This window comes from Vicugna pacos, chromosome X (genome assembly GCF_048564905.1).
Source record: "Vicugna pacos chromosome X, VicPac4, whole genome shotgun sequence".
Classification (NCBI taxonomy): Eukaryota; Metazoa; Chordata; class Mammalia; order Artiodactyla; family Camelidae; genus Vicugna; species Vicugna pacos.
Genome location: NC_133023.1, coordinates 85,903,827 through 85,931,710, shown reverse-complemented (window position 1 = coordinate 85,931,710; position 27,884 = coordinate 85,903,827). Strand labels below are relative to the sequence as shown.

The following is a 27,884-nucleotide window of genomic DNA, read 5'->3' as shown; positions in this document are numbered from 1 at the left end:
ATATGTTAAGCTACTGAGAGAACAATTTCCACAGTAACTAATATTCAGCTTTTGAAAGGGTAGTTTAATGTCTTACGTTTTTTTTTTTTTCCCCTACTGATGGTCCAACCCCAGGAACAAGCTACTAAGCTAATAACCTTTGTGGAGAGGAAGTGTTTAAATGATAATTTATTTCAAGAGCTGACAACAAATTGCTTGGCACTTTCTCTTTTTATGCCCCAAAGCAGTCAAGGATGTGCAAATCGAAGTATTAAAAAATACGACAGCTTTAGTATTTTCATTTTCAATGAAATTCTCATTATAGACATATGTACAGTCTTTTATTCATGATCCAGTCCAAATAGTCATTCACTATTATTATGGTGCCGGCTGTCAAGATGCTTTCATAGTTGAAGCCTCATCACGATAGATTAGGCAGGATGCAGAAACTACATGTCTCGGGTACCGTCAGCCCTGATTATTGCAGTGTAAACAGGGGAATTTAGTGTCTGTCTCTCCCAGGATAATGTACTCTCTGGGCCTTCCTAATGTATTCAAATGTAAAAAGTAGCTTGAATTTCAATAAAACTCTTTTGGCTTCGCTTTTCCCAGAAGGCAAATGGACATGACTATAATGGGAGCCATCTGTTACCTTCACACATCCTTTAATCAGTTCTTAAAGTGGAAGAGAAAAAAAAATTCATGATAATCTTTTTTTTTTTTTTTAAATCAAGGTACCTGCTACTTTCTTTAAACTTCCTGCCAAGTCGCTGTGGCAGAACCTAACGTCAGTCTCTCCTTGGCTTTCTTCATCTCCAAACAAAACAGTCCCTCAGTGACGAGGACCTTCAAGTTTGATCTTCCTGGGCTCTGGAAGTGGCCTTTGCCCCAGAGAGGAATTTATGAGTTCCCTTCACCTCAGGGTCGGGTCCCCACCACAGCCCTCCGCGAGAGTGCACCATGGGCAAACCCCGGGTCTGGCTGCATTGACTACTTTTGCTACCCATCTGCCCCTTCACCTGGATGTTTTACCCACTGCCAATCTGGATTCCTGGGACTCTGGGACCATAGACTCTTGTGTTCATTTGTGGACACCGGGTTTTAAGAAGGAAATTGACAACTGGAGTGCATCCATGGGAGGGCAACTAGGACAGGGAGCGTCTAGGTGCCAGGTCCTCTGAAGAATGGCTCAAGGGGAAGAGGTAATGGAAGTTTTCAAATGTTAAATGTTTGGGAGGCGGCATGGCTGGGTGAACAGCACACACAGACTGTGGAATGTGGCAGGCCTTGGTCCACATCCTGGATTTCATTACTTTGGCACATGAAGCTGTGTGACCCTAGAAGCCGTCATTTAATCTCTTTATGCCTTGGTTTCCTTGTGTGGTAAAGATGCAGGGATGTCATGAGGATTAAATGTGATAATTCATCAACTCAGGGTCTAATCCATAAGTGCTTAAAAATGGCAGGCACTCTTATCAAACTAAGATAAGAAAATGATGACCTTAACAGGGGTTCATTGATTTGTACCACTGATGGGTACTGGGCTGTGTGTGTGTGTGTGTGTGTGTGTGTGTGTGCGCGCGCCCGCGCATGTGTGGAAAGGCAGAGGGAGAGAGGAGCTGGGAGGAAGTGAGAGAGACAGATAGACAGAGACAGACACAGAGAGAGTTTCTGTGCCTTCTTTGGGACCGTGAGACTGGATGGGAGGGAAGAAGCTCGGCTATGTAGGGAGGCGGTAAATGACGACATGCAGGAAGGTGTCGGGGGATGCGGCTCTGCTTGCTTCCCAGTAGAGTTAGAATCCAGCCAATCTGAAAATGTTTTCTGAGGAAAGGCTTGTTTCTCCTTGTCTTGGGGAGTCTCTTTATCCCTTTAAGCCCTTTGGGATCTTTCAACATCTTCCCACCTTCCTAGCTATCTGGGAACACTTTCATCTTTCCACAAGGTGCCTGTTCTAATGAATGCAAGTGTCATTGGTGGATGGGGGAACAGTTAGGTTAAAAATTAAATTTTTCCAGGTCCCTGAGATACATCACCATCTCAGCAACAGGAATATCAACCCCCCGCCCCAAGGCAGGACCCGAATTCTGCTTAAACACTGCCAGTGGCCCTGCACAAGCCAGAGCTAGGAAACGCCCACTCATCGCTTGTTGACTATTCGTTGTCATGGCCTGGGTTCCGGCCACAACCTTCGAGAGCAAATAGCAAGGTCTGTTAGAAGGCTGGTGACTTCCTGAGAGTTACCTGGGAACTGAGTAGGGAGTTTCAGATTGAGAATGGAAATCAGCGGGAGTTTATTGAACACTGAGAGAAGGTAGGGACTAGTTGCCTCAAAGGGCACTTGGAGCTATTATCTCATTATTGAAGCTGAGCGCAGGAGCCTGGGCAGATTCTTTCATCTCTGTGGGTTGTGCCCATTGAAGCCCAGGAGCGCTGTCAGGTGCACGAGAGAGTCTGGCTGCAGCTCTTAAGTATGTTGCTGTTCTGGGGGAAAGGTGCACCCCACAGAGAGCTAGGTCCTTTGCAACCAAAAGATAGGTCTTATTGCAAAGTGGAGGAGTTTTTAGGGAGGTGTCAAGGCAGGTTAGGACAGAGATGTCAAGCCTTTGCTCCTCCTAGGGGGGGCAGATGTGACCGTGCCACCGTGAACGGCCCTGGGTAAATAAAAACGGGATTGAGGAAGAGAAGGTACAAAGGAAGCAGATATCACACTTAGTAAACCTCATCACTTTCCCAAGAGCTGACTTTTGATGTGTACAGCACCAACAGCAGAAATTGCAACTGTATTAACAAACAAGGTGGTATTTTAGTAACTAAGCAAAGTAATGATCTGCAAACCACACAATCAGACCTTTCTCTGCAGATAGAAATCAAAGCATGGCCAGTAAAGCCTTTGAAATCCACTCACTGTTTCATAATTTCAGAGAGCCTATTACCCTGATTGTGCTACCAACCTTTTAAATGACCTCAAATGTTTAACCCATTTCTCGGCTCCTTACTCATCCCTGCCCTTACACAGTGGAGTCACATCATTTGTATATTTAGCTTATTTGAATGTAATTATAGGTGCTCCCTTCTGTCTTTCTCTGTCTTCCATTTCTCTCTTACGTAACTTAAAATATTCTAAAATTATACTTTGAAGTTGTAATTTCTCCCCATAATTTTTATTACTAAAGCAATAGATGATCATTGTGGAAAAAGAGAAAATAAAGAATAGATGCATATTGAATGTTTTAAAGAACATAGGTTGATTAATAAATTGGATTTTCTTTTTCCTTCCTTCCTTCCCTCCCCTGCCTTCCTCTCCCATTCCATCCCCTTCCCTCACCCCTCCCCCCCTTCCCGCTCCCTTCCATTCCCTTTCCTTTCATTCCCTTCCCTTCCTTCCCTCTCTTCCTCCCTCCCTTCTTTGTTTCTCTCTCTTTATTTCAGTCCAACATTGAAAAAAAAAGGCATGGGCTTATGCTGGCTAAATCACTAACGGAGTTGGGAAAACACTAAGTATGTGCCTAGGCTGTGCTAGGAACCAAGGAGAGGCACAAAGTGTAAGTCAAGGGGCTAACCAATTGTTTACTATCACAACGGAGAGAAGAGTTTGGGAAGGTAAACAGCCGCCCCAGTGAAATAACAACAGAAAGCAGGTGAGTGCCAAGTGAAGGACAAAAGTGTTCAGTGGGCTTCAGAGGTGGGCAAGGTCTCTGCTCCTTGAAACTGGTTCTCTTCCTGCCCAGTCACCTCAGTAAATAGCATCACCATCTTACCCAGTCCCTCAAGCCAAACGCTTAGTAGTCATCCACGAATCCTCCCTTTCCCTCACGTCCCACAGTCAATCTGTCCCCAAGTTCTGTTGATTCTGTGTCCAAAATGTATTTCAACTCCACCTCCTTTTCTCCATCTCCAGCCTAGTCGAAGCCACCATCATGTCTCATCTAGATGACCTCAGTGGGCTTTTAATTGGTTTCCCTTCCTTCACTCTTGCACCATACTACATTCTCTACAAAAACTTAAGTGAGATCAGGTGACTCCTCTGCTCAGAATTCTCCAATGACTTCCCATTGCAGTTGGAGTAAAATTCATATTCCTTATCCTGGCTCCTGTCTGTACTTCATGGCTATGATCTGGCTTCTGTCTACCTTTACAGTCTCATCTCAGGCCACTCACCACCTCTTGCCCTTTAGTCACACTTGCCTTTCAGTTCCTCAAACATACCAAGCTTTTCCCTGCTACAGGCCCTTTGCCCTTGCTGTTTCCACTGCCTGAAACTCTTTTCCTCTATTCTCTCTCTTTTTTTTAATTGAAGTATAGTTGATTTACAATATTGTGTTAGTTTCTGGTGTACAGCATAGAGATTCAATCATATATAGATTTTTTTTCATTATGGATTATTACAAGATATTGAATATAGTTCCCTGTGCTATACAGTTAAGACCATATTATTTATGTAGTTTATATATAGTAGTTTGTATCTGCTAATCCCAAACTCCAAATTTCTCCCTCCCTCCCCTTTCCCCCTTGGTAACCATAACTTTGTTTCCTATGTCTGTGAGTCTGTTTCTGTTTTGTAAATACATTCATTTGTCTCACTTTTTCAGATTCCATATAAAAGTGATACCAAAAAAGGGCAGAAAACCTAAATAGACATTTCTCTAATGGAGACATACAGATGGCCAACAGGCACATGAAAAGACGCTCAACATCACTAATTATCAGAGAAATGCAAATGAAAACTACAATGAGGTATCACCTCACACCAGTCAGAATGGCCATCATTAAGAAGTCTACAAAGGATAAATGCTGCAGAGGGTGTGGAGAAAAGGAACCCTCCTACACTGTTGGTGAGAATGTAGTTTGGTGCAGCCACTATGGAAAACAGTATGGATATTCCTCAAAAAAAAAAAAAAACTAAAAATAGAGCTACCAGATGATCCAGGAATCCCACTCCTGGACATATATCTGGAGAAAGCTCTAATTTGAAAATATACATGCACCCCAATGTTCATAGAAGCACTATATACAATAGCCAAGACATGGAAATAACCTAAATGTCCATTAACAGATGACTGGATAAAGAAGTTGTGATAGTTTTATATAATGGAATACTACTCGGCCACGAAAAAGGAAATAATACCATATGCAGCAACATGGATGGACCTAGAGATGATCAAATTAACTGAAGTAAAACAGACAAAGACAAATATCACATGATATCATTTCCTCTATTCTTCATATGGCTGTCTCCTAATTCTTTAGTTCTCAGCTTAGATGCCTCTTCTCAGTAAGATTGTCACTGAGAATCCTATTAAAATTAGGTTCTATCCATTAGTATCTGTTTCTTTGTTTCTTTCATAGAACCTTGTCTAAATTTATAATTATTTTGTTGATTTACCTGTTTTTTTCCTATTTCCCTCATTTGAATGTAAACTTTATGACAATAGGAACCATGTCTACCTTATTCATCATTGTAACCCTACCACCTATTGAATAAATGAATGAATGATTGTGCACTAGAGTAGTCAGGGAAGGCTACCTTGGGGAGGTTGAGTTTGAAGTGGGTTTAGAAAAATGGAAGGGTAGGCAGATTTTCATAATCTAGGTGAAAGAGAGAATTCCAGGTAACAGAAGAAAGGCAGTTACTGAGGCAAGCATGCTTCTGGCACATTTGGGCAGCAGTGGAAAAGGGGAGCTGCCTTCAGTGGAAGGTTCTCATTAGGAAACATAGGGACAACAGGTTTGTTAGTGGTTGAGGCATAATTATGTCAAGACTTCAGGAATAGACTTCTTTTATTTTTCAATGTGCATGATAGAAGCCATTGAAAATTTTGGAACGGGGTCATGGTGTGCAGTGTGTTAAGAAGGTTTTCCAAGGGGGAAATTAGTACAAAACTTTATGGAAAGTATTTCTTAAGCAGAGAAGATTAGTCCCACCAGCTAAATGGCTGTAGAGGGAAAAATATGAACATGCATAAGTCAGAAAGGTTTCTTTCGGCTCCAAGACCATAGAATTGTACGAATAATTGAGTGAGACAATTTGAGAAAAAAATCAAGAATAAGAAATAGACATAAATGGACTTTTGCTTCATTTCCTCTAATGGAGAGCTAATGAGCAAAGGACGGTCATGGGAGGTGAGGAAGGTGAGGAGAGAATACATTAACTGTATCTCCTGTTTTTCAATAGATCAGAGTTTACAGTATTAGTAGAACTGATTATTTAGTTTTTAAAAAGCTTTCAGGAGAGAAGCTGTCTAATTTGCAAACTTCAGTTCTGAAAATTCGACTGTGATGTTCTAGATTACACTATATATAGCACATGGAAATCAGCTAATTCATCCTTGGTGTTTGAAATAAATGAAATGCATTAAAATTTAGCAAATTATGAATTAGAAAGTCCAAACTATTTCGGTACCCTAGCCAGGCAAAGCTCGGCAGGAGCACACAACACTCCTTCCTGATTCTGCTTTTTGTTCATGTTCTTTTCCTCTTCCCCAACCCCCCATCTCCCTTTTCTCTTACAATCCACAACTTACATACCCTTCAAGGCCTAGCTCCCCTAAGCCAGCCTTCTCTGAAAACTACTTTCCTGGAGTGCTACCTTTTCAAAATTCTCATAGCAATCACAGTCTGTAGTGTACCACTCAGTTTGATAGTGTTCTATGTTGTTCATTAATTGTTTCATGAATGTCCTGTTCTGTCTACCACCTTGGAACTGTATTATATAAGCATCTACCACAAGATTTCAATACACCATTGAGAGTTGATAACAGCTTGTAGAACTGGTTGACTGATTAACTTCTAACATGTAAGTTAGGACTAGTAGTAAGATACAGAGTGTCCTGTGTCTGGTATAATATCTCAAAATAATCATAGAATATTACATTAAGAAGGGATAGAGCTTTGGGGAGGAGACCAAAGCTAAGAGAGCGTCCATGAGTTGGTCAAGGTCAGAGAGCTAATTAGTGGCAGAGTTTGCACTGTAACTCTGATCTCCTGCTTTAGGCTCATGAAATTTGATATGATTTTATAGGTAAGTACCATAAGCAAATACAGGCCTTAGTATTTCCTGACAGGGTTTGATGATGCATCAACATGAGAATGAAGTGAAAAGCACTCTGGGCTCCTAAAAACAAAATGGCCCTTCAAGTGAAGTTACCTATAAGGATGTCATTATCAGGGACCCTTAGGCAGACAGGCCTTCCATTTACTTCTTCTTACTCTGAATCAGAAAACCCTGAGTCAGAGAGAGCCATTCCGAGCATATAATCAGGGTTACAAGCAAACAAGTGATAAAGTAACATTGTCTTCTGGATCTCATGGTGATAGGATCCCCTAGTTTTACTGAGGGACCCCTCAAAGATAACTGGGTTTTAGAGGAGTCTGTTTAGCTGAATTATGATATGTAAACCTAACTGTATACTATTTAAGATCAGAGCCTTAATTTCGGAGACTGTTTCAATATAATATGTCATCAATAGATTATCTCACTATGAGAAAAAAAATGCATCCCCAGAGCCCAGGTTAGCCAGTCTCCGCTCATCATTTCTATCAGATAACTGCTGAGGCCCTGTAATCTGAAGACCTAATGTGACCTGGTGGAACAAGCTCAGGAAGCCAGAGACACCGACACCAGTGCCAGCTCCGTGGTTAAACTACTGTGAGAAAAAGCACTTTCCCTCTTTGGGCTTCAGCTTTTTCATCTCTGAAATGAAGATAATTATAGTCTCTGAAAGGATTAATTCTCCCCAAACTTTCCAGCTTAGGCCTTTCTCTATTTTAAACTAAGCAGCTTTCGCTTTGTGTATTTTAGACCAGATAAATTTTTTGGGAGGTGGGGGAGGGTTCCTTTTAAACAACAGTGAATCAACCAGAAGGATATCCCAAAACCCTTTTCAAAGCCAGGGGTGGGAGGACATACATAACTTGAAAAATTAGATTCTAAAATTACTGTTGCTTTGATTTTTTTGCTCTTACTCTTCAATTCATTTCGAATATTAATTACAATGTTAAAAGGGTATTAAATTTTATTTATTAGAAGAGAAGGGAACAAACACAAGTTGAGAAAGACTGAACACCACTGTTAAACATGAATATTCAAAGAGGAGAGCAGATGCCTCTTCTTACCTCTTTCTGTGTCGTAGAGGTACACAAACTTCTCCCACTTGTAGTGGCCCAGAAGACTCAGAATAGCGCCCTTCAAGGCTGGGCGCATCTGGATGACAAACTGCACATCTGCATCAGTGGGGAAGCTGGGCGTGACAAAGGACGTGTGCAGGGCCCCACAGAAAGAGGTCAGAGTGTTCATTGACATCTGGTCATAGAATCCAAAGATGGCGTACACCCCTCTCGAGAACTGGGAGCAGACTGCAATGAGAAAAAGGAAAAGAAATGTCAGTAGCTCCATGAGCCCTTCCTGTAGCTTGTAGGGTTGGAAAGACAATGTATCGTTAAGCTCTCAGTGACACACCTCAAAAGAAAACCAAGATCTCTGAAATCTCTAGAAGCCCTTGCAAGTCCAGTTGCCCAGCAGGAAAAGAGTAAGAAGGGGAAGACTTTATCTGATACAGTTGTATGTTCTCTATGTCTACCATGAGCAACCCTCCCAGCTCACCCCCAAGACACTCGGTGCTCTTGTACTTCTACCATAGCTGCCCAGCGGCCTCTTAGCACCCAGGCCCCATCAAAGTACAACTGTCTTATGTCCCACCCCTTCGGTGCTTTTTCTCCTAGATGACAATAGTGACTGAGGATTTAGTCAGATGAACTGCTAACGCATCTTTTAGGAAATGTGTTACTCCTCTTAGATTACATAATGCTTTAACCATAGTTATGTTTATGATTAAGACCCTTTATGTAAGCTATTAATGAAAAGGATTTCAGATTCTGGGCAGGCCATTGGGAAGACTGGCCTTTCAGTGCCCAGGGGGTAGGTGGATATTCTGCCCATGTGTAATTGGCAAAGTTCTCTCTGATCCTTTTGAATTGATCTTCTAGATCTACTAACCCACACATAGAACATTCATGTCACCACCTCATGATCGTGGTCAGCTTTCCTTCATTTTAAAGTGGGTCACATCACCACTGCTTCCCTCTTCTGGCCCAGATGAGCTAAAAGATGTGAATGAATTTCAATATTAGCTTAAGTAGAACATAATTAGCAAAGCAAATCAGCTACAACAACACCATGCGGTGCATCCCCAAACCAAGTGGAAATGATCTTGAGATTATTTGCACTACTGCTCCCTTCCATTCATGTGAAGCAGACAGAACAGGCAGCTGATAATGTGGTGTGATTTAAGGGGTCTTGCATGGTCACCCTTATCTGCTAGAAAGCCAGTGTTAGGCTTACTTTTTCCAGTTTAGAGTTTTGGCAAAAAAAGTCTGTGGCTTGGAAGGGGGATTAAATAGAATCATTTTTAGCCATTAGTATGTCTGATTAGATGCCAGGACAAGTGGGAAAGTGGATGGGTAAGTTTTGATGGGGATGGGTGAGTCGGAGAAGAGAGTGCAAAGAGGCTACCCCTTTTTATCAGCCAAACTCAGTAGTCATTGGCTTGAGGGTAGAGCATCCAAGCATCTTCTTCAGGGAAGACAATAGCCTCCAACTTGAGGAATTTTAAGTGACCTCCAAACACATGCACAAAAAGCCTTTATATTAAAAGGAGAAAGCTAATTAGAGAATGAATCTGGGGCATTTCATGACAGAGGCCAAGTGGAGTATTCAGAAACAAAAGGAAGTTGCTAGATGTCACTCTGCCTTGGTGATCACCAAGGGAGACACTAAGGAGAGTCCCATTCCCAAATTAATCCTGTCAATGTAGAATTTTGCAGTAGAAGGTCAAATGTTGCCTGGTGCACATAATGTTCTGTATAAAATTGACAATGATAATGTTAACAGCCATTGAGTGCTTGGTAGGTACCAGACACTGTGTTAATTACTATACAAATATTATTTCATTTAATATTCCCAACAACCTCATGAGGTGTTGCTATCATCTCTATTTAATAGATAAGAATTCTGAGACCCCCCCACCCCAAAATGTTCTATCTCTTGAGTGGAGGAGCCAGGATTTGAACCTGAGTCCAACTCCAAAAGTCACACTCCCTGGGATACAAAACCAACAATGACATTGGAGAGGATTCATTGACTTGAGTGAGATCGGGTTTCCAGATTTAGCAAATAAAAATATAGAATGTCCAATTAAATTTGAATTTCAGATAAAGAACAAATTGTTTTTACTATAAGTATGCCTCAAATTCATACATACACTAAAAAAATTATGTGTTCTTTATTTGAAATTCAGATTTAACTGAAGATCCTGAATTTTATCTGTCAACCCTAGGAAGAACCCATCCTTATTCATGGTCTTGGGGCTGGAAGGCTGGAATAAGCAATCCTGGCCTTTCACCACCAAAATTCAGCAGGTAGTCGATAATTCTTTGATCTGTATCACCTAGCAGGCAACATATTTTTCAACAAGGAAATTCCAACCTGACTAAATTATGAACAATGGAGAGAGAAATAAACTCAGAGAGAGGCAAACCTATAGCTATGATCCACATAGAGTTTCAAAAAGCCCCTTGGTATATTGGAAGGAAAGGGAAAATTTAAAGCATGTTATAGTGTTAAGATTCTGGTTAATTAAAAAAAAACCCTTGCATTACTCTTATAATCAATGCTTTTGAACCTCGGGGGTACAGAGTTAGTCATTACTAGTTCACATATGGACCTTTCATATTTATTTAACTAAATAAATTAGTTTATAATACAATGAACACTCATAAAATCATCACCCAACCTAAGAACTATGCCATTACTAATAACTTAGGTTTACCTATGTCTTCCTCCTGTATTCTATCTCCCCGATTTGATCCCTCCCTTCCTCTGAGGTAACCACAATTCTGACTTTTGCATTTATCATCAATTTGGCTTTTTTGTTTGCTTGGTTTTTAAAAAATATACAAACACACACACCTAAACAACTGAATGTTATTTTTGCTTGTTTTAAGCCTTTGTAAGAAGGGAGTCATAATGTATATGTGAAACCCAGACTCCAGGAAGGAGCATCCAGTGAAATCTTGAAGCCTAATGCGTGATGACAAGCAGAGTGAGACTCAGGAAGACCATATAAAAATGAGCGGGTGAGCAGGTGTGAGGGGGCCCAGTGAAAATAAAAAATTCCTAACTAAGCTTACAGCTTTGGTCGCGGCTCAGGCAAGGGACTTAGGAGTGTTAGAGATCAGCGGCAGCCTTCGGGGAACACAAGGCGACTGCGGTCGCACAGGCAGACACGGGGCGGCGGACAGCAACAAGAAGACGGCGAGGAGAGAATCAGTGAATGTTCTACTCCCTTCATATAAAGCAGAGTGCCGCTGCCCTGCAAATACTGCTGTGTGTGGCTACCTTGGCTCTGTCTCAACATATACGAGTAACATGAGCAGAAGGCCCGATGGAGAAGCCAGCTGCCACGTGAGGACTGGAGTCATAGCCTCTGAGCGAAGCTGGAGCCTAGGACACCGAGCACAGCCTCTCCCGGCGGGTCCCCGGGCCCGCAGCAGGTCGGGCTGAACAGAACACTGAGCTGACCCAAAGGACAGCGTCTATGTTTCGGGGTTCCTGGAGTGTTTGAGTTAGAAGGAACTTCAATGCTATTTCATTCAGTGGTTTTTTTCAAGCAGAGTTTTTTACTGTAGAATCCTTTCTCCACATGAAATTTTACGTGGAAAAGTCTAATACCTAAGAGAGAAAGCGGAGCTCTTCGGATTCAGCACAGAGTTCCACTGACGCCTCCCCGGCATCAGGAAACTGTGACACAAAGAGAGGAAGTGTCTTGCACAAGGTCACACCATGAATTATGAATCAGTCTCTCAGTAACGCTGTATCAGCATCTCCACCCATCCCCACTCCAGAGCTACCTGGGACAGCATGGGTCAGGATGTGCCTGGCATGAAAGTGACTTACCCTCAATGCCTAGCGCTCAGCAGAGATGGTCCACCAGGGCTTCCCCATGACTCATCTGCCGGCTGCTTCTCTCAGTTCCCTCCAGCCTCAAAGATCAACACTGAGAGCAGGTGGCAGATTGGTGCGTGATCTTTTGGGACTCGAGATTCTTTTGAGCAACGTGTGCTATCTTTATCTGAATCCTTAATGAACCACACCTACTGTTTATCTCAGGAGACTAGCCACTGGTAAAATGATGATGGAAGAAACAGTTGTCCTGGCAAACTTATGAATCCATGGAGTTCAAAGGAAAGGGCAACAGCTTCTGAGACAGGCTGACCTTGTTTCCAGTCAAATTTCTGCCAGTCTTAAGCTGTGTGGCTTTGTGCCAATTACTTGACCTCTCTGGGCCTCAGTATAGGATACTGATTACAAAGGCAGGTTGTGGAGTTAGGCTGTATAGGTTGAAATCCTGAATCCACTACTTATTAGGCAAGTTACTTAACATCTCTGTGTCTCTGACTCAGTTTCTTCATTTGTAAAACTAGGATAATAGTGCCTGTCTCAGCATTGGTTGTAAAAGCTAAAATGAGTTCATTTGTGGGAAACATCTATCTATAAGAGTGCCTGGCACATAATAGATACTCAATTACTGTCAGCTATTTACTCATGCAACAAACATTTATTGCGGATCTACTTCGTGCTGACACTGTTCTAAGTAGCGGGAGATACAGAAGAGACAAAGGATCCTGTTCTCTTGGAACTTACAGACAAGTGGGGGGAAAAGACAGTAACCAATAAGATAAGTATAATAAATATAAAGCATGTCTTAGCTATACACATGGCTTTTGCTTATTGTCATGGGCTGAGGAGTCAATGAAATGGTACCTGGAAAATACTTAGCACAGTGCCTAACATATAACTTGGCAACCAAGTTATAATTCTTCCCTTATTTCTTTCCTCTTGCCAGCTTTTTAGCACACTTTGCCCTCTGCTGACCCCATCAAGTTCCGCTCCCCACAGCAACCATTGCCCTTGACTTCCCGCGGAGTCCCAGCTAGCACAGCTTGCCCTCCCTTTCACCTTCCTTATGCACTTCTTCAGTGCTCTTTCCTACCCTCACTCCTAGGTCACTCCTGGGTAGTAATGAGTTAAGGCAGAAACCCTGCTAATTTGACTTTGTCCTCTGACTCTTCCCCTCCCTATATAATGCCTTCGTTCTGGTAAAATGCTGTCTCCCCCTGGGGCCTCTGTGCCTTCCCAGTATGAGATATCATGGTTGTCTGCTTCCTAAGAGTGCCTGTCTCCATCTCTTCCCACTAGCAAAACACCAAATTCTTCTAGTTGAAGATGTTGTTTCTGACTATATTCTGGATTCCTGGGGATTCTAGTGTAGCTCCCTAGCTGTGTTCCCTTCAACGGTGAGTGACAAGCAAGGCTGGAGCCAGCTGTCACGCTTTTATTTATAGTCCCCAAGTCTGTAGGGTCGGGACAGGTATTGTTAACGCACACTGTGGCAGCTAATTAGACCACCCATATTCCAAAAGGCATCATTACAAAAATGTCAAACAACTTGATTACCCCAAAGATCTGAATAACAGTATTGCATATCATTTATAGAACACTTTTCACAGCCTTTTGAATTGGGGGAAAAAAGGAAACTGAAGTCTCTTGCTGACTTAATGATCACATTTGAAACAAGCAGGAAGAAGGAAAATATAGCTATGGAGGAACCGGTAGAGATGTATCACAAGAAGGTTCTCCAGGTAACACGCAGCACAGGGAATCCCAGGGGATCAAAGAAGCTTAGAGGTGAGAGATCATGTAGTTCAATGCTTTCTAAAGCTGTGATGTTGGTCCATGGTGAAGTTTCCAGTCTGGTGAAATATGCATGTATGTGTGTGTGTCTGTGTGCGCGCGCGCGTGTGTGTGCGTGTATGTGTGTGTGTTTGTGTTGGGGTAAGGCTGACAACTGTTCTTTTTTAGGAAAGACAGTCCTTTTCTCTATATCATTTCTATTTTCCGGTGTTGTAGATAGAGTCCTTCCACTTCTGAAATGATGATGATGTTGATACCATTCATATATATCACTGTCTGTGGTAGACCAAATAATGGCCTCCCAAAAGATGTCCATGTCTTAATCCCCCCAAATCTGTGAATTAGGTTACATGGTAAAGGGGAATTAAGGCTGCAGATAGAATTAAGATTGTTAATCAGTTGACCTTAAAATGGATTATCCTGGATAATCTGGGTGGCCCAATGTAATCACAGAGGTCCTTAAATGTGGAAGATAGAGGTTAAAAAAAAAGTCAGTATCAAAGTGATGTGTTATGAGAAAGACTTGACCAGCCATTGCTATGAAGGAAGGTGGAGGGGGCTGTAAGTTAAGGAAAGTGGGTGACCTCTAGAAGCTGGGAAAGGCAAGAAAATGAATCCTCCCTTAGAGCCTCCAGACAGGAATGCAGCCCTTGCTGATACCTTGATTTGAGCCCAGTGAGACTCCGACCAACAACTTGGGCTGTTGTGAGCCACTAAATTTGTGGTTATTTGCTACAGTAGTAAATAGAAAACTAATACACTTAACACAGCAAAATTTAAAAGTTGTTAACTCTCTAGATCAATCCATCTACTTAGTTTTTTTCCTATCTATTTAGTTTCATAGGAAGCTCAAAAATATAATTGACATACTCAGAAAATACACAATGGCAATGAGTTATTCAAGTGTGTGCCTTTAGTCTCTCTACGCTGCTTTCTTCCTGTCAGGCTAAAAATTGGCTAGAAAGATTCTACCTCCCCCTGAATCCCTGCCACCTCCATGAGCTATCATTCTAATTCCTTCTTTATCCTCATCACTCATGATGGGATGATGAGGACCTTGCAGCCCTCTGCATCTGCAACCTAGTGTCTGCTCCCATCACTTTACTGAACCTGCTCTCTAAGGTTGGATGACGACCTGCCCACTGCCAAATCCAACTCTATTCACAGACATCATTCAACTTGACTGCTGAGCAGCATTTGATATTATTGGCCAAATCCTCCTACTTGAAACTGCTCAGTCTTGTTTCAAGAGCACTAAACTCTGCTGGCTGTGCCTTCCTGATGCCTCCTTTTAAGTTGCCTCTTGGTCCACTCGCTCAATGAAGATGTGTCCAAAGATGTTTGTCCTTGGCCATTTTTCCTTCTTACTCTAAACGGTTGTTTTTTTCATTCAACATATATTTATGGAGTTTCTGGTATGGGCCAAGTAGGGGATCTCATCTCACTACCTCCACGTGGATGAATTCCAAGCAGATACCTCTACCTTCAGACACACTCTAGAACTCCAGATCCACATTCCTAACTGCTCATAAAACAGCCTCACCTGGAGGCCTTCATGGCATCACACACTCAGCACATAATTTCTCCCCTCCCACCTGCCACCTGCAGATCTGCTCCTCTGGTCACTATTTCTCCTGATGCATCATTCTTCTTCCAGTCACCCGAGCTAGAGTCCTAAGGGTCACCTTCGCCTCATTCTTTTATGATGCTTCATCAGTTCTACCTCTACAGCATGTAGGGTAGCCATTTTCTGTTCATCTCTGGTCAGATTCTCAGTCCTTCTCTCTCAGGGTATGAGAGCAGGTCACCTGCTTCAAGTCTTTTCTCCAATCTGTCGTTGGCACTGCTATCAGCTTACTCATCCTCCTTTCTGTTCCAACTGTTTGATCAAAATACACCTATTCCAACTCCCATTTTTGCAAGAATCTGCTCTGTGCATGAGTTGTTTATGGACTAATAAGTGAATCTTTGCAAATGAGTCAGTTCAGGGTTTCTCAACCTTGGCGCTATTGATATTTTGGGCTGGATAATACTTTGTTGTGAAGGACTGTCCTGTGCATTGTAGGATGTTTAGCAGCATCCCTGGATCATACCCATTAGATGCCAGTAGCACCACTACCACCCGCCAATTGTGACAACCCCAAATGCCTGAAAACATGGCAAATATTCCCGGGGCGGGGGGCAACATTACTCCCTGCCCCTGTCTCCCTGCCCCTGTTTGATAACCACAGAGTTGGCTTATGACTTCCTCTCCACAGAGAACAAGCCCTTAACCTAGTGAAAATGCATACATATCTACGTAATCCCAAAAGAGTTATTTCAGTGATGGAAAGTTAGGAAGGGTGGACTCTTCAAAGCCCACCGTATAGGCAAATACCTCCCTGGTCTGGCCCTTAAATTGGCTATTTGTGTTTAACCTGGGATGTAGGAGAGGAAGAATTAGATAAAGGATGGATGTGGCGGGGTGGGTGTAGGGTAGAAATTAGGTCATACCTTCCCTGGGTTCATATGGATCAGCCTCCCCGTCCCGTTGAACACCCTTTGATCTTGGATTCTAGTAACCACAGTGTGTGCTTATAGGTTCCAGAGTCAGAACAAGGTGTCAGTCCCATTCTCCAGCTGATGATTCCATGGTTTAATTACCATCTTTGGGTTAATTCCCTGGAACATTTTGTTCTGCTCTCAGGAGTAGTACTGCCTTCCGACAGTCTAACTAGTTATTTTTGCAATTACATGTCATGTATCTAAATGCTGGCAAAGAAAACACTCATTATCAACATTTGATCCTACTTGAATATAATGGCTTGCAAATGCAGGCATTAATATATGAACATGTGTATTTTGGAAAATTCCTTTCTGCAACTGTAAGTGCAAACCACCCCTCCACAGAAGCACTGAGATGGGTTGAGGGTAAGGGGGTGCTTTTTAGACCCTTTTATATCAAGACATATGGTTAAGGATTGGCCTCAGGGGTTTAAATTTTTTGCTTATTCATTTTTTAATTTATTCATTCATCAAAAAAAGGTTTTTTTAAATTGAAGTATAGTCAGTTATAATGTGTCAATTTCTGGTGTACAGCATAATGTCCTAGTCATGCATATATATACATATATTCATTTTCATAAATTTGGGAGTTTGAGATTTGCAAATGTTAACCACTATATATAAAAATAGATTAAAAAACAAATTTCTTTGTATAGCACAGGGAACTATATTCAATATCTTGTAATAACCTTTAGTGAAAAAGAATATGAAATAAATAAAGCTTTGAGTTCCTACCGTGTGACAAACACTGTTTTGGTGCTGGGATACAGCAGTGAGCAAAACAGATACGATCTCTGTCCTCATAGCACTTAACAGTCTAGTACTGGTGGCAAATATTAATAAAAGAATCATACCGATGTGTGACTGCCATGTTCTAAGTACTAAGAAGGGAAGGTATTGGGGTGCTATGAGACTATGTGACAAGGGGACTTTAACTGAGATTAGATCAGGGAAAGTTTATCTGAGGATGTGACAGTTGGACTGATGCCTAAGAGTAGAAGAGCACCCCATGCAGAGGGAATAGCACTTGCTGAGGCGCAGACGGAGGGCAGCACTTGATATATCTGAGGCACTGAAAGAAGACTAGCCTGGCTGGAGTGTGGCCAGTAAGGAGGAGGGTGCAGGATGAGTCTGGTAGGAGGCAGGGACACAGCTGCAGAGGACCTTGCAGGATGCTGGAAAGGAATTGCATTTTATTCTAAGGACCATAGGAGGAAATCTTGGAAGGAGTTTGATCGTGGTTATTCCATGAGCCGATTTATATTTTTAAAAGATCCATCTGGCTGGTTATGAACAATAGATTGAAGAGGGCATCAGTGAAAGCAGGGAGCACATTCGGGATGCTTTCCTGCAATCCAGGTGAGAGACAATAGTAGTTTGGATTTGAGTTGTGGCAATGGAGGTGGAAAAATTTGGATTTTATCTTTGAGATCAAATGACTGACCTTGGGTTGGTTACTTAAACTCTCTAAACCTCATTTCTGTATCTATAAACACTGGGATAACAGTACCTACCCCATAGCACTATCGTGTGGATTAAATTGATATGTGCAAAGTATTTGACTCCATAGAAGTCTCTGCTCAATTGATAAATGATATTTGCTATAAATATTATTTAAAAAATTATTTTTCAGTGCTTTTATACTGCAGTGGGTTTTTATATGGTTCAGTCCCGAATCTGCTGTGTGGTCTCAGGCCAGTTATCTCAATGGGCTTCAGGTCTGTCATTTGTCAGCCAGCAGAACTAACACTGGCCCTGCCCACGTCACAGGGATGTGCTGACATTACATGAAAATAACAGCTGAAACTCTCCTTTGAAAAATTACTAAAGCCACAATATAAGTGTCATTGAGGAAGTGCTATTAGTTCTTGACTCCCAGTAGTCACCGTAACAAATAACTCAACAGAATCCTCATTCTTCCCAGCCTCCATCTCTGCCATTCACCCACGTATCTCCATCAATCATCTAAAGCTGTTAGGGGCCTGTCTTGTCTTGCGACTCATTTTACGTGAGATTTTAGCACAACTCTTAATTGAAAAACTAATTGATCCAGTGATCCAGTCACAGTCAATGAAACAATTTCTAAAGCTGGGCAGGAAAGTGATGAACTCTTATGATGCCTTTGAAGCAGACCTAAGACTTGTCATGCACCGACAAGAGCTTCAAGTTCAGTGTTGTGTCATATAGCACTTGAAAGCCATTTTCTTTAATTTTGCAGCCCATGCTGGAATTGGGGGAGGGTGAGCTGGGCCCCTAAACAAATTCTTATTAAAAGCTAATTAATGCTTATCTGTTATTTTATGTATGCTGGAAATACTTCACTATTAAAACCAAAACCATATAAACATAATAAAATGTTTAGGTCCACTGCCAGTCAGGAAGACATACTTTCATTTCCCACTCTGTTTGAATTCCTGAGCCTCTCATTCTTCATGATGGGAGTAATGGCCTAGGCCACCCCCTCCTAAACAATGCACAAATCCCCTCTGTAATTTGATTGACAGGTCACCGCTCCATCTCCTCTGAACACTTCTGATGATGGGGAACTCACCACTTTCCAAAGTAGTGCATTCTGCTTTTGGGCAGCTCTAATTATTAGAAATGTCTTTATTATATTGAGCACATATCTGCCTCTCTGTAACTTTCACCACCTATGGTGCCTTCTTTTTGTTTGAGGCTCACTGAAATATCTACTCTCTCTTCGAATGGTAGGCCTTCAAACATCTGAAGATATATAGCCCACCTCTTGGTGCCGTCTCTCGTTCAGGCTAATCACTCCTAGCACTTCAGGTGTATGTCACAGATCCCAGGCCTTCACCACTCTGGCCATCTTCCTTTTGACATGTTTCAGTTTGTTAAATGTCAGTCGTAGGTCTGATGTCTGGGACTCAGCACTACACTGCAGGTGAGGTCGAATCCATCCAGGAGACAGCAAACTGATGCTCCCCCACTGCCCATTTTGGACCAGACATCATGTATTTATCAGTGCTGCCTAGGATGGCATTGCTTTCTTGTTTTTTGTTTTTACCTGTCCACTCTAGAATTCTATGGCACCAACTCTTACATAGTGGCCTTGAATTTATATCCCAAGTATCTTGTTTAGGAACTTCTGCCTCGCCAGACTTCCCCCGACCCTGAATATGTGCTGTTAATTTTTTTGCACCTTTTCCCCTTTAACAGTGTCCTCCTGATTTGGACCCAGTCTTTTAAATCTTGATTTGGTTAACAAGTTTATTAGTTGTCACTCCCAGTTAGGTGTCATCTACAAATTTGATCGACCTGTTTTCGGTAGCATTATCCAAGTGTTATTGACAAAAATGCTGAAGAAGACAGGGTCAAGGAGAGAATCAATTGCCAGGCTACTTCATTCTCCACCCCTACACTTTCCAGGATGACAACAATCAGGTAATAAACACACTGGCTAGAATTCTTTAGTCTGTTTCAAATGGATCTTTAATACACTTGCAGTTTAGATAATACAAATAACTCTTAATACTGAGATCTGTTCTTCAGACACGGTCACAGGTCTGAATTTCAGGAAAAAAATAACTGGAATGATTTTCTTCTTTCCTGGTCTCATCATCTCTGATCATGTACATTTACTATTTATTATTGAGTTTATGAGGAGCAAGTGAAAAAAGAAGAGGATGCTGAGAGGAGACAGAGAAGTACTTTCTGGTAAAGAACAGGGGACTAGAATAATTGGGAAACTGCTCCTTTCTACCCTTTCACTGAAGCAGTGTGTCATTACTTAGCCAAAAGACTGATTCATTGCCCTTTGTTGCCCTTTATTATTTTACAAGTAGAATAACTGATGTCTGATCACTTCCTGGGGTCTATGGTCCTTAACATCCTTGCCTAACAGTTGACTTTAAACAAATTGCAAACAGCCTTATAAAATTTCCCAAATGCAATCCTGATGGGAAGCAACTCTTGAAAAGCCATCTTCACAATACGCAGAATTGGTGGTTATACAAATCAGTTCACCTTTGTGTTGCGTTAAAAATCTATACAGCCTCGGTTCCCTCAAATATGTTCCAACAGCCTGAAGAACAAAGAACCCATTTTTCCTCCAGGAAAAAAGGCAAATTTAAATTAACGGTACTGTTTCTAACTTGAATTCACTGGTTGGATTTTTTTAACAGCTATTCCCCGGTCTTGGTTTGGGAGGACATTCTGGGCCTGTGCAGAGCTCTGTGCCACAGAGGTCTAGTCAGAGGTGCCTGTCCATTCAGAAAAACCTCAGTGGCCCTTGCAGGACATTATAGGGTCCAGCTACTCTCTATTCTAAAGGCACTTTGATTGGGAACTATTGGTACTCTAGCTCGAATCTGAGAAAAACAACCCTCAGAAACCAGCTCCCATAAGTCTCCCCATACTCCTTTGTTCTAAAAAAAAAAAAAAGACATCTCTTGGAAGAGAGACAGAGAGAGAGAGGAATTTCAGGTCTCGGGGCTAATTTAGAAAAAGACCCAGCTGTTCAAAAAGGGCACTAATGAGAGACAGGCACTTGCTCAAAATGTGTTTCCTGTGTCTGGCGATGGTCTCGACCTGCGTTGTCTGATCTAGTAGCCACTAGCCACATGTGGCTATTTGAATTTAAATTGTTTGAAATTAAATAAAATTAAAGGTTCTGTTTCTCAGTTACACCAGCCACACCACTTCAAGCACTCCATAGCTCCAGGTATTGGACAGGGCAACACGGTATACTTCCATCATCACAGACAGTGCTGCTCTCGTGGGTCCTACTAAAGGTACCTACTGTGCCTACCCAACTAAATGCTTTAGATTCTAATTTAACCAGCATTTATTCATTACTCTCTCTGTTCTAGGCCTCGGACTAGCAACTCGCATACTTTTCTGGGAGGGGGGCATTGTTTAATGGTTAATGGAAACTGCCAATGTGTAGGCAGACTAGGTAGTTGCCTTACAGTGTGGTTTGAGGGCCCCTAGAAAGTCTTCCTGCTTCAATTGTCTTCTCCATTGACTACTGCAAGGTTTGAAACACCCACCTCTATAAATTAGGATGGTGAAATTCCCTGTTAAATGACCAATGTGGCCTGGGAGGGAAACACACAATCTTGCCCATGACTACTTCAGTATGGACTGGATTAGCAGATTAATTCTGAGAAGCAGGCACTGAAGAAACAGGACACAGGTCAGGAAAATTCTGAGGCCTGGTAGTAGGACTCAGGAAGGATCTGTCTTCGTTACCTCCCATGAGAGTGCCTCTCCATGCGGGGGCACCATGTGTGGGGGCCTCTTTGCCATCTGAATGCAGCGCTGGATGCTCTTAGGGCAGAGTCAAACGGGGAGGGGTAAAGCTGCTAACAACAAACCTTGTCCATACTGCTATTTGCCTAAGGTAGGTTCTGATCTTCACTGTGTTGTAACCAGACATGAATGTTTAAACAGCCTCTAACTTATGTGTATCAATTCAGCAGGTATTTTTCATTATATTGAACAGTACCAAGTACAGTGCCAGGTGCTGGAGACATGGAGCTGGAAGCTCAAGTTCCGTTTTGTATGACCTCATTTTAGGGCATTCGCAGCTGGCCTAGTGACAGCAAGATCTCACTGTTCTCCCCAACTTTTCTCTTCTCCCTGTGTATGACCTGGAACCCACCTTCACCACTCTAATCCCAGTCCTCATTTTTTCAACCTCACTTCTGAGTTGTTCCAGGCCACAGTCTACGACTGATCAGGGAGAAAGCGAAAGATAAAGGAAAACCAATCTTCCTCTCTTTTCCCTATAGCAGTGTTTTGCAAATTGCAGGGCACAACCCACTAATGGGTTATGAAATCAAAGTAGTAAGTGATGACCTAGCCTTTGAAAAATTAAAGACATAAAATAGAAAAATGCCAAAGTGTATCCAGGTAGCAAGGGTAAATATTGTTTCATCAAGCTTTTGTTTTGGTTAGCAAATATATGCATGTGTGTTGTGGGTCATTAAATAAAATGTATTTCTTTACCACCTCACACCACTGTACCTCCATGCCCTGTCCCAAGCTTAGCACTGGTTTGATCTACAGCATTTGTGTCCTTATTATTTATCGCCTCCTCTAGTAGTCCCACCTTATTTCATCTCCTGTTTTCCCAGTCCATCCCTCCTCCTTAGACTCTCCAATGCTCCATCTGAACTCATCCTCCCCCATCCAGCTGGAGTCCCATTGAACTGACACCTGGGGGTGGAGCTGGTGGACTCTCTGTTCCCACTATCTCAGGTGGGAGTGATTAGGGAACATGTGTCACTGAACTTCTGAGTTAGGACCGTAAATGCATCTTCCCACAGAAACATGAGCATCTTCTGGGGTTAGGTTCAGTGCTGGCCAGTCCTTCTGTTCCAGCCTGGAGCCTATGTGCTTTAATGGACAGTTCTGGTACCCAGGCTGCCTGTATGCCGACCATGTCTTCTTTTAGAACTTAGTCCATGTGTCAGCTGAGAAGAGAAACTACTGGTGCGGAGTGCCATTCAAATGGGACCCTACTTCAACTTCTTGCAGCAACACAGAACACCTGAGTCCTCTTCACAGACCCTGCAGATGCTCCTTCAGTGCTTTGAAAGCAAGACTGTGTCTCCCAAAGTGCCTAACTTGCTCCCTGGGGAAGGATCTGACTAAAAATAGCTAGAAATAGCTAGAATGAAGTAAACACATGTAACTTGTAGACTGTTTCAGCTGTAGACAGAGTAAGGAGCCCCCTCTAGCGCTCTGCTGCTCACTCATGTATTAAACTTGTGACTTTCACGTGCTGCCGATGAATACATCGGACCGTGTCAGAGTTGTCCGTTTGCTCCAAGAAGAAGAGGAATTAGGCCTCTGTAATTCTCTTTGTGCAATGCCATGCAAAATTAAAGACTTCATATTTTCAATTTACAATGGCATTGCCCGAGAGAAGCTGCATATTTAGTCATAAAAACACACCAGGATGTCCTCAGGGGTTGGCCAAGCACATGAGAGTGAGGTAATGGTGAACACTCTCATTTTAGGTATTGGGACCCAGTGACTGGGCCCGTGGCTCCCTGTTGCCTGTCAGATAAAGTCTGAACCCTTGAGCCTGGAATTTACATTAGAAAAACATGACACACAGAGCTGTACATAGTAGGTGCTCAGTAAATAGTGCATATTTGTTTTCTACCCCATGGCTCTCCATCATTAGGGCTCATGATCTATCCAAAATTGTCTCCCCCAATTCTGCAGTAGGAACTGTCTGCCCCAGCCTAGTTGGTCCTTCTATTCCTGACATACTTCTTACCTGTCCCTGCTGCTGAGCATTCATTCATGCTGTGTCCCCATCGTGGAATGTCAGTTCCCAAATCTCTACCATTCCAATTCTGGCCCACCTTGCCAAACCTGCCAAAGCTTCCTCCTTCATGGAACTTTTGATGCCCATTTCCTCCCTCAAGGAACCTATTCCTTCTCTGCATGCCAGCCACACTTGGGCTGAAGCCCCCGTATTGGCGCTCGATCCTAGCACGACTCAATCAAGCTGTGGCCTGTTGGCCTCACGTATGTGAACATGAATGTCTACCAATGGCCGAGAAGCTTTTGGAGAGCCAGGAAACACACAACGTGTGTCTCGATGGTTTTGTGTCAGGCTTAGTATGTAGGGTTCATATTATAAGCATTTAATGAGTTGATGACATACATTGGTACTGAAAAGCAGAATTTTCCAGTTCTGTTTCCTAAGTTGCTGCTGACTCAGCCTGTGACCTCCACTCTTTACCTTCTTCTGAGCTCTTGCTCCTCTCCAGCACACTGGCAAGGACACTATTTATATACTCCAAAGAGATGTTTTGTGGATTAACCATAATGAATATAAAACATGTAAAAATATGAAGATCTGTAGGAACCCTATTATTATAGGAATAATAATAATTACAGCTGCACTGGGTTCAATGCTCCAGAAATCATATAGAAGACGCCTTCTCCAGGGGGAAAAGCAGCCAACTGTACCCGCAATTAGTCAATTACGAGTATTTAATTTTATTGTATTGCTTGGGATTTTTGTTTCAGTGCACAATCGGCCTGCGTGGCCTCTTTTGCCTTTGAAATGAAACGTCTGGTGAAGTCGGTTAAAGATCTGTCTTTGCGGGGCCGAGGCTGCGCAAAGCAATGCTCCTGACTCAGTGACTCTAGGATTATGTTTTGCTCTCCTTCACCCTGGGGGCTCCCACTTTGGCCAATGTTCCTCTTCCCATGTTAGTTTTCATCTGTCCCTAAGGAGTCAGCTCCAGAGTGCTGTGGGTGGTGCTGAACCTGTGTGTTGGCCAGGCAGCTGTGGCTTTTGACAGGTGCCTGGGAGAAACATGGAGGAAACAAAACATGCATTCCCTTAGCTGTGAAAGGATCTTTTGGTTTGTAAGAGGCTTGAAAAAAACTAGGAGAGGCCCTTAGAAAAATTGAAGAATCTTTCTCTGTGGGAAGCAAATGCACTTGATTTATTCAGGAAGGCTTCCATCTGTTCTTGGTTGGAGGCAGAGGGATGACCTCTAGGTAGTTCCGCCTTCACTAGGAACCTTCAATTGTAAGACATTTTTAAGGAAGTGTTCTTTGGGACTCATTCTGTTTCCCTACCTTTTTCCTTATTTATCTGAACACCTGAATCATTCTACACAATGAATTTCTATAAAGTGTTCTGAGATTTCTAAGTCAAAATTCTTTTGTGCATAATTAATAATTTTTCTGAGTAGAGCATGCGAATATATTTGCTGCCAAAAATAACTGAATGATAACACAGTTTCCCTTCTCTTTCATCTATCCAGCAAATACAGAAAAGTATTATCAACGTGCTGTCACTCATTAAACAAATATGTATGTGTCTGGCCATCAAAATGAGAAATCAGGAGGGAGATGGTTTTTTTTTTTTAAATTTACTGCGCTTCATGTATCATGAGGTTTTTGTTGTACTTTTGCTCTGAAGATCTCAACATGAGCAGCTTTGGGAGGATTACAGGCACTGTACTTTAAAAGACATTCTGAGTACCACAAAACATTCCTTTTCAGGAGGACTGCTTTTGCTTTCAAAGTTTTGTGAATTCCTCTTTGGTGGAGAGTCACCTACTTTCTGGCCCTGCCCCGCCCCATCCCTTCCTCTCCTTCTCCGGGGCCACCCCAATGTCAAGCTGCCTCTGCTTTTGAAGAACTGTGGGGCCACTTAGTGCCCCTCAGCTTTCAGGAGCAGAAGTGACCGCTCTGGAGTCTGCTACCCAATCAGGAGATATGACTTGGAACTGCGTTATTTTCCTAGGTTGTTTTTCTACACTGTTCAGAATTTTGGATTTTTCTGCTTTTGCTTTTTCCCCCTTTTAAAAAAAATTGGTTTTAGTGCTTCAGATTTCTGATTATGTATTCAGTACACACCACAGGATGCCAATTTAATTTTATTGGCCCATTAAAAGGGCAAATAAACCCTTGTTTTTATAAGGAGAAGATAAAGGACCAATTATCCTGGCCCTCAATGCATATTTGCTATTTGCGCTCACAATCCAGTTATGCGTCTCTGGAAGAGGTGTTGCCATTTGCACCCTCTTGCCTTATTTACTGATATACTGTTGCTGTGACATAACACATTTGCCAGTGAATACCTTCTGCCTTAATGAATGGAATTATTATTTTATTAGCTACTGTTGCTTTATTTATGTTCTGAGCTCCCACTCAGAGTGGGCCAAGCATTGAAGGGGCTGTTCCATTCCTGAATTGAAGGGTCTCCTGATCCCAATATATTGCCACAATGTATGAAATGATCAGATACATGTTGTAACCGATTGTCACCCAATCAACTTCAGGGAGCTAGATGGCACTGCTTTGCACCTGCTTGGAATGTAATTTCCTCTAGGAAATTCACCTGAACTAGCCCATCCCGCAGATTATTACTGTCTCTGCGTGTCTTTGTCACTCCAGTTATAATACCACCAGTATTCCAGAGTCAGAAACATTTGTGGATTGGATTCCAGGAGCGAAAATACAAATCCTTTCAGCACAGAAGCCTTGAGGAGTAGCGTGAAGACCAGGAAGGTGTTTATTGCAGGGATGGTTCTTTCTGTTTGTGGAAGTGATGGGCTCAGAGACAATGAGGGAAGTGGCTGGAAATTCCCTGCCGTGCTGAGGCCAAGGTCACAGGCCACTTTGTAAGGGGACCAGATGGATTTGACCACGCGGTAGACCTTGGGAACCCAGGTGATAGCACCTGTGAGAGTGACTGCTCACAAGAAGAGCCTGGGACAACAGTAGTATTTTCATCCACAAGAACAGCGCTCTTTTTATAGGGCCCCGTAGCGTTCCTCATGAAAATGGAAGGGAGCAAGAAGAAAATGAGTGGAATATTTCTGGCTATAAAACAGGGGCTGTTATTTTCCTAATTTTAGTGTAGTCTTTCCTTTCAGAAAAGGAAAACATGAAAAAAGGTAAGTATGTAGGAATTATTCATAGGACTGCTTCCAGCTCCTATCAACAAGCTAACGGCTTTATATAGCTAATACTTCTCCTCAAATACTTACTATTCATGGCTTGAACCTCTGATCATCAAATTCCCTGGCAGAAGACATCCTGCTCATTCGTACATTTCTAGATCTTAAGCATAAAAAGACTTAGATAGGGATAAAGGCAGAAATAGTAGGAATGACTCTTCAATAGAGGTAAGAAATCATTGAATTCTGTGTATTTAGTAAATGTAGGCAGATTTCTTAGTAACTGAAGAAGGTCCAGCAAATTCTCAAGGCACCAGACCTATTTGGCAGGACTTTGGCAAGGGGAGGTAAGGCATGAGGGGTGGGACAGCTGGAGATCTGGGGTACCAGTGTGTTAGCTCTGAGGCCTTGAGAGCTGGAAGAGACCTGGGAGATAAACAAGAAACTGGGGTTCAGAGAAGGTAAGCAATTTCCCAAGTGATTCCCCATTTCACAGATAAAAGAAACTGAGGTTCAGAGAAGTACCATAACTTGACCAGTATCACACAGTAGAATATGTCAAAGCTAGGAGGTAAACATGGAACTATCTTAAATGCCATCATGGTGACTAAGCCAGGGACCTATGACATCCAGAAGGCTGTTCATAAGGGGTGTCCCTTAGCTTAAATGTTATGGGAGGAAGAGTTACAAAACTTGGGAAACCCAGGAATGGCAGTGAAGACGAGCAGTTAGGAGCACACTGTTGTTTCCAGATAAGGGACGGTGAGGACTCAGATGGATAAAGACTGAAAGGATAGAGTTCTTGGAAGCAGTGTGTTCAGTGGGTAAGTAGAATCTAGAAGAAGACTGCTTTGGTTGGGGTCTGACTCCACCAAGTATTTTCTGAGCGCTCGTTCTATAGCCATCACTGTTCTTGATGCTGGGGATATGGCAGTGAGCACGGTGGACACAAATCCATTCCCCAGTGGTGGTGATATTCTTGTGGGGGGAGATTTGCTATCTGTGTGACCTTGGCCAAATCGGTCAGCTTCTCAGGGACTCAGATTGCTCACCTGCGAAATAGCAAGAATGGAGCCCAGGTCAAAAGGCTGCTGGGAGGATTCAATGATATCATGCATATAAAACATATAGTGCCTGAAACAGTAGCTTTGATTATTGTGCTGCGTATGGCTGGGCATAGTGGAATATTAATATTAATATTA

The 27,884-nt window shown here is 42.4% G+C and overlaps 1 protein-coding gene across 1 annotated transcript in view; it reads right to left on the bottom strand.

Annotated features, from left to right (window-relative positions):
- The window catches only part of GRIA3 (glutamate ionotropic receptor AMPA type subunit 3), a 259,886-nt gene that overhangs the window by 184,942 nt on the left and 47,060 nt on the right, over nt 1–27,884 (bottom strand). The window contains exon 3 of the mRNA XM_006215906.2: nt 8,095–8,334. Within this exon, the coding sequence (XP_006215968.1) occupies nt 8,095–8,334 (240 nt within the window). The remainder of the gene's footprint in view (nt 1–8,094; nt 8,335–27,884) is intronic.